At 45.0% G+C, this 12,737-nt stretch overlaps 1 protein-coding gene across 15 annotated transcripts in view; it reads right to left on the reverse strand.

Annotated features, from left to right (window-relative positions):
• LOC146810485 (uncharacterized) overlaps positions 1–10,532 on the reverse strand; it is a 144,127-nt gene extending 133,595 nt beyond the window's left edge. For 7 of the 15 annotated variants that reach the window (XM_085617496.1, XM_085617497.1, XM_085617493.1 and 4 more), the window contains exon 1: positions 10,112–10,281. In XM_085617496.1, coding sequence (XP_085473622.1) covers positions 10,112–10,145 — 34 coding nt within the window. In that variant the 5' untranslated portion in view covers positions 10,146–10,281. Of the gene's footprint in view, positions 1–10,111 lie in introns of all 15 variants that reach the window. The other 8 variants (XM_085617488.1, XM_085617485.1, XM_085617499.1 and 5 more) reach the window with 6 other exon arrangements.
• Positions 10,533–12,737: the final 2,205 nt, after the last annotated feature.

The raw sequence follows: 12,737 nt of genomic DNA on the forward strand, positions 1-12,737 counted from the left end.
TTGCGTCATTTAATTGCATTATCATGTCAGCAATGTGTGGACCTGGATATCGTTCTTGTTCAATTGACTTGTTTGCCTGTCGCATGTCTACGCATATGCGTACAGCTCCTTCACTGTGCTTTTTTGGGCACTACCACTATGGGAGAACCTGGACCAGTAGAACGCTCAATGATATCATGCTTAAGTAATGACTCAAGTTCTTTTTCAACAATGTCTAGTAAATGAAAAGCAATTTGCCTATATCTTTGAGCAACAGAACAGACGTTCTCATTAATATTCAATTTTACTTTCATAGTTTTAAGCTTTGCCAAACCATGAAACAACTAAGGAACTTGACTTACTATTTCGTAGTGAGCATTCTTGTTGAAGTTCACGGAAATCTGCCCCATATCAGCAGCTGTGTTGAAACTGAGTAGGAAGGCACTAGACACTGGATCTTGAAGCAAATGTATGGGTGCTTGCACCTTCGTTTTCTTGTGTTTCACTGTCACTGCAAATGAACCTTGACGTTTTTAAGGGCGTTAATGCAGCCCATGTATACACCTTGATTTTTGATGGTGTAAGTTGCGGTAATGGAGACAATTCATCTTATTTATCCGCAGGCATAATGTTTATTGATGCACTAGTGTCCATAATAAAAGGTATCAAACAACCATTTATTTTCAGGGTATTCTTCAGACAATGTTTGAATGAATTTGATGCTATGGCAAGTCGATTTTTCCTTGACTGACTATTTTCTTCACATACTGCCAATCCAACATACTCATGCTTTTCTGATGTAAATTTGGACATGGTGCAACCATCTTCTTCACTTTCACTTGATACAGATACAGCAGAACTATTCCACAATGATTTATATGACAATCAACCTCATTCAGTATTGATTTGTCTTAACTGATGTTGCCGCTTGGCCTCATGGGTGTACGTCGAACGTTGCTTCTGGAACATTCTGGTGACAATTTTGTCTTCGTGCTGTGACGCAATCGCTTTTTCCTTTGCTTTTAAGATCTTCACAAAATGGTTCTCCTTCCCACAGCCTTTAGACATCTTTCCAATAGCTGGACATTTGCCTTCATGTGGAAACAAAAATCCACATCTAAAACACAACTTCTTTTTAAGTGTTGACATCACTTTGTGTCCTTCAGCCTTTTGCTTTGGTTTACTTTTCACACTCATGACTGATTCATTCTGGATACCTCTAGCCTCCATGTCAGTGGCTTGTCTATCAGCAAGTTCTTCAGCTCTGGCAACCATTAACACTTGCTCCAGACTGAAAGCTTCTCTCAGCATTTGTCTTCTGAATGAATCTGACGAGCATCCATCAATAACTCTAAGGGCCATATTCACAAGAACGTGTGGTAGTACCGTAACGCAATTTTCAATAGCGCGGCCTAGCGCGGGAAAATAACCCTGTGTCAACGTGGAATTCACAAATAGGCAGTAGCATGCAATAGCCACCAGATATCGCGGACAATGTCCGCGATACAACCACCCCGACTGGGATAAAAACACAAACCACAACACCAGAAAACCTGTGATGAGCCCTTACGCGATGAGGAAAGCAGGGATAAGCAGCGTGAGGGCAGCAATACTCACGCACAATGCGTGAACAAGCACAAGAACAGCATACGGAAAATGCCACTGAACAAAATACAGCAACAGCGGAGTACCACGGATACACCCTGGCCAACTGCAGAGGACAACATGCACACCACAACATCCAAGCACCATGGAAGGACAGAGCCGACAGGCACACCGCATGAAAGAGACCAGTGGCAGACAAATCTGAGCCGCAGGAGCGACACACCCACCGTGCAGCATACGCACATAAGCAGAAGTGCTCCTCACATTGGCAACATCCCGGTACAAACAACAACCCCACCACAACTGAACACAAGACACAACTGGATCGGCAAATGTGCACAACCAGGCAAATTACATCTGTAACCCCAGGGATATGTAACATGACAATGCACAATTCCAACCTGTAACCTGCAAATATGTTTTATTCACACATGCAGTGCAATTGGACATCTACTACAGACCCATGATTTTGACGTGCGCATGAGAAGTAGGTGTCAATGATGTAGTTCCCACAGGCCATTCCTGCCGCAGCTGCAGTGGGAAGTGGCCCACCTGCCCCATCACCATCATCATGGTTCGGTACCTCTGGTATTGGGATCCATGGGGCCCTAGTGCGAACACAGATGTTGTGCAACACACAACATGCAACGATCAACTTGCACACGACGTCCGGGCTGTACAATAGCTTCCCACCTGTGCCGTCCAGGCACCTGAAACATGACTTTGACATGCCAAATGTGCGTTTAACGATGCCCCTGGTGCGTATGTGGCCCGCATTGTACTGCCTCTGGGCGGGTGTGTTCGGGTCTCGGAGGGGAGTCCCTGGTGGTCCACTATTGCCTGCACATTGATGGAATGCTAATGCTTTCTGTTGCGGTAGTGGTGTGCCGTATCCACAGGGGGCACAAGTGGGACATGTGTGCAGTCAATTGCCCCCAACACGGCCGGGAATCCGGCTATGGCGTAGAAGCCTTGCTTTGTCTCCAGCTGTTCCTGCTCAGTGTTGGGGAAGTGAAGGCACTGAGGTATGAAGCTGAGGATGGCATCCAGGACAGGTGTGATGAACTTTGATAGGGCTGGCTGTGAGACTCCTCCGACTCTGGCAGTTGTTGGTTGGAATGTCCCAGAGGCCAACAAGTGCAGCACAGCCAGCAGCTTTGTCTGAGGTGGGATGTTGGTCCTCCGCTGTGTTGGGACCGTCAGCCTGTGGGCGATGTGGGTCATGATGCGGAGGATGGCTGCTCTTTTGAGCCTGTAGTGGGACTTCCGCGGGCGTTAGGTCTGTGAGAGTGGTGCGTTTTCGGTAGGTCCGTGAGAGTGGTGCGTTTTCGGTAGGTCCACTGTCTTACTCTACATTGCCTCTGTGGTAGTCCGGGGGGGGGGGCGGGTCTGGGTCCTGGGGGTGGTGGCGGTCCAGGGGGTGGTGGCGGTGGGTGTTGTGGCCCTGTTGGGGCTCCGAGCTGCATGATGAGTAGCTCAATGGCGTCGTTTGTTCTTCGGGTATGGCTGTGTTCAGGGCTCCTTTGCCTACTGCAGGTAGGCATTTGTCTTTACACCTGCTTGATGCAGGTGTTAAATACCTGAGGCCACCGCGGCTTATCGCCCCTTTTTGGTTTGCTTCGCAGTTCTGGCAGTTCGTTGTGAAAGTGGTGTTGTTGTTTTTTTGTGTGTTTTTGCACGGGTACCCCTACTCTGCATCTCATTAGAGTTAGTTGGTGGTGTCCGCCGTGGTGTTAGATTTTGGGGCAGTTATCACAGGAATACTGGCAATGTCTGCGGTTTGCACCTGCTTGTGAATGGAGTGTTAAATTTATCTCCACTTTTGTTGCATTAAGGTGGAGAGAAATCAGAGATAAGTCCTTGTATATATGCCCCTAAGACGTATAACTTTGTGATCAATAAATTCATTAAACGTACAGTGTTTGATTAATGTGTCGAGTCACTCCATATATTCATCAATGGTTTCACCAACTTTCTGTCAATCTTGACTGAAAATAGATCTTTCATAATCAACACTGGCCATTGGAATAAACCTGAGATTCAAAGCTTCTTTAATCTGACAGTATGTGACTGGTTTGTCAGTTCGCTGCATTATCTTTATGACTTCTTTTACACCATCACCAACAAGATTTTTTAGGTATTTGATAATCTTTTTATCAGTCTCTTCAAGTGCATCAATGAAATCTTCAAATGTCTCTATCCAAACAATCCTTTTATTGCCAATATTTTGCTTTCTGGCGGTATTGAAAGGTGGTGGTGGTTTCAGGACTGCAGCAGCGTTGTAGACCACTGTGGAACTGACTGAGGCAGGAAGTAGCTTTCTTTCTGACACTGCTTGATGATCGCTGCAGGCTTAATTGTGCAAACTATGCTTGAGCCCTTGCGACGTGCTGGCCTCTGGGTCATCTTTGACTGGAATAGTGGCTTCTTTTTTAGCTGCCATCTGAAAAATGTCACTATTCCGAAAGTCTGCCTCGGCTCTTTATTGTTCAAACACCTGTGATGTTGTTCTGAGCCCCACTCAGCAGTTTTTGTGATTAGCCACTTTGGGTATGGATGGCTCAGTAAGCACAATCTTGGAAACATCTCCTTGAGCCACTTCACCAAGTGCAGTGGTACAATTACTCTCTTTGACGGGTTTGGTAAGTCAATTATTTCTTCTTCTCTAGACATCAATTTGCACTTCCTGACACCTGTTTTATCTCCACTGTGCAACGCTTCTGTTCCCAGCATTATTTTGCAATTTTCTATTATCAATAACTGCTTTTTGAACACCTGACTGTATCCACCTTCAACGTTAATACTCCATATAATGTATGACTTTATCTTACGTGTCAGCACGGTACCTTGCAGGTTATCGGCCAACAACGTGTAGATTCTCTGTAGTGCTTTTGTTATTTTCAACTGCTTCACAGCAGCTGGAGCTGCGCTTTGACTCTACATGCATTAAGCGGCGATTCTGTACTTCGACGACAGCACATGTGGCACGCAGAAGCAGTTTGCTTAGACCATGGCAAGCTCTGTGGGAGAGCACTGTCGATCTTTGGGTTACTCATCCACTATCTTGTCACCAATTGTAGCATCCTCCCCAGCCTGGGTACCCACCAATGACTACACCACACACGGAGCTTAGTATTACATGTCTTTATTTGTTTGTGAGTAACTGCGAACTCAACATTCTGAACCAGCTCTCATTGCTCTAATACTTACGTCACAGCTCTACGAAGTACATCAGAAGCCAAAAAGGTTCCATCATTGCTAACTTGCAAGGCACTACAAGACCCAATGCCCCTTTCTTCATTGTACCGTTCAAAGGCGTAGGAGTCATTAGTCCACCGAACACCACAATCAATAGACCACCTAGCAACGTTTAACTGTTTGACGGAGCATCAACACTTGACAGAGACTGAATTAAAACATATTTGAGGTACAGCTCCTTTGTTTTCTTCAGCTACACAACACTTTTACATCAAAATTCCAACTCAGTGACCTGGCAGTTACATCGCCAAAGTAAATGTATTATGTGACCAACTGAGATACCAACTGTCTTTCACTACTGTCCTCCCCAAAACCAATACTTTTGTTTCAGAAGTATTCACGGTCTATAGACAAGCACCGGAATAGACATCCAGGTCAGTCTGCGGCCCGATCAGTGTCTGATCCTTAATACCCAATCCCCTACAGAAAGCAGACATTTCCAGAACCTGAGCCTGAATCCCCTTGCCTCCATAGGAGTGCCACTCAGACTGAATCATACTGAGATATGGTACACTCCCACTCTTCGAGTTTCAATCTAGATGGAGCACGGCACCCGTAAGTCCGAAAGGCTGTCCCGGTTGTGCCTCGCCCTTGGAGTCTACTGGTCACTTTCTGTTTGCATGCAAAGCATACCGGCAACCAAGAGCGAGATGGTTGACACCGGTTTGTAAAAATATGGGGACCAGGTCTGCCAGGGTGGCATTGCGTATCTTGATCTATGACACATCAGTCCCTAGTGTCATCTGTGGGACTGCTAAATACCTGGGCTGGGCCTGGAGGATTAGACGCAAGCTCCTTAAGGTGCAACAATTTTAAGATATAAACTTATCCCTGTTGCCCATAAAGAATACCATTGCCAAAGGTACTGACAAATGGGGGTCTTTGTTTACACTGTATATGCATATTTATTGCCATTTTTTACTGCTTTTAATTGTATAAGGTTCAAAGCATATAGTTGTAGTGGGTTTTTAAAACTGTTTTTATATTTATTGTACCAAACTTTTATGATATTTTTGTAATATATCGAATAAAGTAACTACAACAACAGAATCATACTGATGCCAACATGCCGACCTCCATTAAGCCCTTAAGTTCTTGGCTTCTTCTGAAGCTTTGACCTCTGTTATCCAGGAGTAGGTGTGTTCAGTTACCTCACTGGAATAAGTGAATGAATTTTCATAACACATCAGTTACACTGAATAGACCACTAGTTTTGTTTGTTTTCTATTCTCCCTGTGTTTGTTTACGATTTTGTTTGAACTTTATTGTATACATTTATTTGCGTAGTATAGTGATAAACATGTATCTACCAAATAATGTTTTTAGATTTAACTGTTTTTAACTGTTTTAATTTTAGGAAATGGTACAAAGGTTTTCTATTGCAATACTACCAATGGACATTTTATATGGGCCTTTGGCTTGAAATTGAAAAGCCACTTGAGAATACATAAGTTGAGCCTTGTGTCTCTTTATGCTTCAGTGGAACTTAGGTTTAAATCATTAGAGTGCATGCCATACTAGCTTCTGAATGCTGATTTGGGAGTGAATGCAGTATATACATGTGGTTTGGTATTTCCCAAGGGGAGATTTGACTTTTACTGTAAGTGAATGTGTGCCAGGGGACCATTCCTCAAGCCAAGTGCCTTCATCTTCTATGATGGGACAGTTCTGTAAACCCTATTGAATGTCACCAGGAGGCCACAAGAAAGGTTCTTATATACCTGACTGCTCCACCAGTGGACCTCCCGGCTGGGACCTTTAGCACAAAACACCAATGTCTGTCTGTCCCCATCATCAGGGAGTGCAGCCTATCGAAGTGATATGGCATCTTTTTCGTCTAACCAATTTTCAGCTGCAAATAGACCAACTTGGCCAACACCATCAAAACACGTAGTTATTTTCAAAAATAAATAGTTCAGTTTTAAAACATATAAACAATTCACCAGTGAAAAGGTCAACCATTCAACCAGATCATAATAATAAAAAGTTCATCCATATGTAAATAATAACACATTGCCACCATGAATATTCATAAAGATACTAGTTGATGGAAAGGACTTTCGTATGCATCAATCCGATAATAGAAGTGATGGAGCAGGTAGTGCAAAATTTTGTATACCTCCTCTATGCTTGCATGACAATACTAATCATATAATCTATTAATTCTAATATTATTAAACGAGTATTGCGTTTATACTAAATCAACATTATTAAAATGTAAACTACACATGGGATTTGCTATTTGCATGGCTAAATAACTTTTATAACTAAAATCCGTATGCATATTAACAATAGTATATGTGGTAATTGAATACTGCATGATATATGTGCTTTGGGATGTTGCACCCTCGAGGAGGATCGATAAAGGTGAATATAATTGCTTTAAATGTCGCTATACGCTAGATAAATACAAGCACATAAAGGGATTAGCAAGCGGTTAACATTAGAATCATCATTTCTATGTATTAATTATTTTTTTGTCTTTGTTTCGCTTAAGTTAACATCTTGGCCTAATCCAAGATGGCCACTGTCACCGCGTGCAGAAGTGGCCACTGTCTCGTGAGGCGCGGAATCAATTGCGTACGCACAAACATGTATCCTAGACCTCTTGGCGACCTTTGCTCATCGTGTCCCTGGTCAAGGATGGCAAATTGGATATTCGCCTCAGAAAGGGAAACAATCAACCTTACAGTAAACTGGAACAAGCCGACACTTTGGCAGACAAATGACATCACCCCTCAAACTGTACTGAAAATCTGGGAATAAGAATCGGACGATCCCAACCAGCCAATCACCAACGTTCTATGCCTAAAAATTGTATCATGTTAACCTGGCTTTTATTATAAAAATGAGGGGTGGGTTAGAAGAAATATGAGCTACGCACGGAAGCTAGGCAAGTGTGAAGGAGAGGTGTGGGTAAAGTTTGTGACCCTTTCCTTGATGGTCCAGATGCTGCCTGATCGTTTGATGACTGCGAACTCTTTCCAAATCTACGGGCTATAATAGATGCTTGCACGATTTCTGGTCCTTTGAAATCTGGGACTGTAGCGTGCTGCTGAGCAGAGAACTTTGGACTTCCAGTCTTGGCCTGCTTTATTCGGACAATTTACGTCAAAATTTGGTTATGCAGAGATAGCTAAATTAGGTAAATATGATGTTCTGCAACTTATTCAAATCGATCTAAAATTCTAAAATATTGACGAGATAAATGCATATCAAAATATAGATAAACAAAATTGATTAACATAGAAATATGAGTTTTGTGGTTTCATTTAGAAAGTAAGGATTCTGATTCTTAAATGTGTTTAGCTGGTTCTAAATCACCATCAACCAATCTAACTAATTGGTCCGTCGTCCAAGTGGGTGGAGTGCCTTGATGTTTGAGAATAGGGATCTATAGGCGACAAAGGTTAATGTATATTTTGTAAAAAGCACCTTCTCTCCCTATAGGTTATAAGGTATTTTCCTCCACATGTCCAGCACTTGAATTACTCATCCCTCCTGTGTGCGTAAGACTCGTGAATGTTGACGGGTGTGAGTTGGTGTTATGGGCCCCGCCAATGAATACATGTATGAATGAGTGTGCGTGACGATGGGTCTGCGACGCAGGGAGGATATCGGTATATGTTGTTCCCCATTTCCCGGTCTTGCGCTGGATCAGAAGCATACAATGAGGAGTGATTTCAACCATCTTAAAACAACTACCGGAAGAGCGGTTTTTGATCAGCAGCCAGGATCTTCCATTAAAACTCCTATAGTGGTCAGCTCGTTTAGCTTCTTTACCCCCGCTGAATAGTAGCTGACACAGCGATTGACTCAAGGGAATATTCAAGCATCCATTTTTAGGTTAGATTTTTGGTCATTGCTCCCAACCCATGGAACTCTTTCCCCATGGAAATAAGATCTGCGCCCTGTTATTTAGAGTTCAGGAAAGCATTAAAAACCTGGCTATTCAGACAAGCCTACAACTCATTCTCTACCCACCTGTATTTTTCTTCTTGTTCCCTCCTCAGTGCCATTAAACCGGCTGGTGAAAGCCAACTTTATAAACTTCATAAACATAACATAAACATAACAGGTGTCGTCGCCTACAGACAGCTTGAGCTGTGGGTGGTCAAAGTCCTACTGTGAACAATACAATACACTGAGTAGGTTTTGTGTCAGCCCCTTGCTCATGGTTGAGTGGTTTTCTTGTCCATCTCAATTCCCTACTCTTGATTTAATGGCTTTCCTCCCTATTTTCGTGTTTGTGTCTTCCCCTGGAACATAGCATGTTTGTCCTTCTTTTGACTGGGTAAGTTTTGTCATTTCTCTGATGACAGGAGGGACCGACTTTTTCATTTTTCTTTTAGCATGCCATGAAAAGATGGCTTTTGTGCTCTCTACCTCATCTTATGTTACCTTCAGATCCCCTCCCCCTTTCTCTCTCTCTCTCTCTTTTTCGGTCTCTCTCTCTCTCTCTCGGCCAGTAATCATTGGCATAGTCGATAGATCAGTAATCATCTTTTAAACGTGAGAGGTGAGACCAAATGGCTTTGCCAATGCCTGTTGGTCATTTTCACTAGAACATTAGAGGCAATAGGCGACATTAAGCCTTCTTTAGCCTTGTACTTTTCCCTGCACCTCCCATTGTCCCTCACCAAGGGGCTAGCATCAGTGCCAGGTGTTTCTTTTCATGAGGGCTTGGAGCAGCCATGTGTTCTGGACAGTATTCTGAGTGGACACTGTCCTTTAACAGTTGTGTCCCAAGGCCACAATGCCAGCACATCCAAATGGTAAACCAAGTAACTCTCCTGGGTAAATGCCTCACTCCGGATAGCGAGGGCGAGCAATATCAGCAGGTGAAAGTCAGAGTCCTGCTAACCCTTTCTGCCTGCCCTGTACTCACTCTGGCTGCTATGGCACGCCAGCGCCTAAAGGCGGGTCTCATAGCGTCGGATGCAAGTGGAAGAACTTTGAGCCTTGGCATTGCACTCTTTGTATGGCTGTGCAGTGTAGCCCCGGGGAGGATTCTGCAGTGCAGACCCAGAGGTCACTCCACTGCCCCGAATTATACAGCAATAGGTGTCTAGGCGTCTCCAAGGTAGGAAGAGCAGTGAAAGGTGAGAGGGGGAGGGGGAGAGGGGTGGGAGGCAGAGACATCCAGGTAAAGACTGGCGCAGCAGGAAGAGAATGTATAAAAAGAGAAATAGGTGGGTATGGGATGGAAATAGAGAATAAGATGAATATCTATAGCTGAAGATGAGGTCTTTAAAGGGGGAGCACTCACCTAGAAGCACAAACAAGAGTAAACAGAGCTCCATGTTTACTTCCACCTTCTACGGTCCCAGTAGTCGGAGTCCAGGCCTCCCTCGGCCTGCGATGCTGCTGCGTCTGAATCGGCCCAGTGCCTCCTGCCTGTTGCGCTCCTGCCTTTAGCGATGAAAGGACCCCGTGGCGCGGGCCTGTCCTGTGTCTTGCAAGCTCTCGTCTGGGGCGAAGTTTGCACTTAGTGATTGATGCTCCTGCGTCAGTGGCGTCGGTTTGCACCAGTTACAACGGCCTGCCCTCGGTCTGCGATGCTCTTGTCCGAGGCGAAGTTTGCATTTAGTAGCACAGGCCCGTCCTCTCTGCGATGCTTCTGTTTCTGAGGGCGGTTTTGCCCCTAGTGATACAGACGTGTCTGATCCTCACCCTGCCCCTCATAGGCTGCGTAGGGCTGGGGGGTCGCAATGTACACACTAAGCTGTGCCCCGCCCGCCCGCGCTTTGCTTGTCTGCAGGCGAGAGATAGGGCCGGTGCCACTGCCAGGGAAGCTCCCGCCCAAACACTCAACTGGCACAAGCTGCCCTGGCGGCCACCCCCCACCCCTAGTCCTACTGTCTGCGCGCTACCTCGGCGCTCCCAGAGCCGAAGCCAGTGGTCAAATGATGGAGTCCTGATAGAGGGGCACTGGACACCCCTGTTTCTTTTAAACCTGTCACAGCTCAGGGGTGCCACCTGACAGGCCGTCTTGGCATCGCCTAGCTGGGCAGTGCAAACTAATTGTCCTTTGTAGGGCAACACCAGGTTTCGGTGTAAATAACTACTGAAGTAAATCCGGGTCGTAGAACTATATCTACCTAATGAAAATCTAATTGTTTTCCATATGTCAACATACACGTGTCAACAAGGTGACTTGACTCTCCGATGCGGGTGAGATGAGATATTTACGAAGGTTATTCCATAACAGTGGATTGGGAATAAACCTTATTTTGGTGGTGATACAGGTTTGCACAGAGGGTGACTGTACTCGAATCTATGGAAGCATTTTGTGTCCTAAGTGAATGAAAAGAGGGCGACGCCCTGCAAAAGAAGCAGATATGGTTGAATGTCATTTATTAAATATTAGCAATAAACTGATGAATTTCTGTCATAACGCATCTCTGTCAGGCTCATAGTATGCACAGATCTTCAAGCACTAATTCTTCTACACACCTCTCTCAATGTATCTCTATTATAATCTAAACCACTCACTGCAACCCCCAAACAATATCATCAAAGATATCACTACAGCTTTACTTATTTATTCACTGATTTATTATGTTTGTGTTTATTTTTTGGACTGCCCAAAATGGGTGACCGCCGGGAAGGAGGGCAGCCAGGAAGTAAAGGAATGAATTTTAAACTGCCTAATGCTGCATCCCCCATTCTGAAAAATACTTTAATCAGCCAAAAAATATCTAACACATTTCCTCACAATTATTCTGTACTTTTTTAAATTCTTCACCCAGGTTTAAGAATTTTATGAAGCTCTAGGGCACATATAGTCATATGCATGGAATAACTTAGAATTTGAGAACACAGGTTGAGAAACATATTGCTAGAATTTTCCAAAGCAATATTGTTGGAATGGCAATGCCCCCTGCATAGTATGTAGACTGGATGTATCTGGCATCCTGATGCCTGATTTTGTGGCCCTGGCATCACAGTAAGTTAGAGTGTGTGCAGAGGCCTACAAACTAGCCTTGCTCTAGTCCCATTCATAGTGAAAGACTATGAGTTGGTTCTGGACTTATCTTGCGGCCTGGAGGGGCCACAATTGTGCCCTCATCTGTTGACGTTGAAATACAGTTCCTGCTGTGTGCTCAGAATACAGAGTGATGGCAGCAGCATACCGTGTTTTAAAAATCAATAGTATGTATGACCAAACCTTTTTTGGGCGGCTTGACGGCTGCCATTTTGGCTGCAAAGGGAGCAGTCTAATTGTTCTGTCTTAAGACAGAACGGTCTATATAAGAAGCACCCTGGCGCGACTGCGCAGCGGGCGCACCGAAGGCAAGCCAGTCTGCACCTTTCAGCTTCCCGGAAACGGCCAGCGCCAGCCACGCTGACAGTCATGAGTCAGTAACAAGAGTGACGGACAGGAGCAGAGTCTGCCAGCGTCTCAACACCGTAGTCGTAGCGAAGGTGATTCTTAAATAGTTTTTAATTGATTTTATTGGCACTTTTAAATGGACATCTTAACAGGACTTTTGCAAACACCTACCTACTTCATTACTCAGGACTCGCATGCTTCCCACTCCGGTCGGCCGCGGCTGATGTGCCGTTTGCACGAGGGTGAAGAGCACGTTCCACGTCCCCACTTGCGGTCTGGCATTTCGGGCGGGAGACGAGGAACAGGTAGCGCTCTAGTTGTGGGGACAGGCTGCCTACTTATTCTGATGCAGGTGCGGACACGCCGCTGGCGTGCCAAAGGCCTAAGGCAACACTGTCTGCGCCCGTCCGCATCCGGCCGGGGCCGAGGGGCCACGAACCCTGCCCGTCACAAGCCAGATGCCCAGGGAGCAATAACGTATACTGCACTAGACCCGATAGAGCGGAGACCAGCTCCCAGCCCACTATGTAGGCACTCAATCACACCGCAAAACCTAATA

This window comes from Triturus cristatus, chromosome 7, assembly GCF_964204655.1.
Source record: "Triturus cristatus chromosome 7, aTriCri1.1, whole genome shotgun sequence".
In the NCBI taxonomy this organism is placed as follows: Eukaryota; Metazoa; Chordata; class Amphibia; order Caudata; family Salamandridae; genus Triturus; species Triturus cristatus.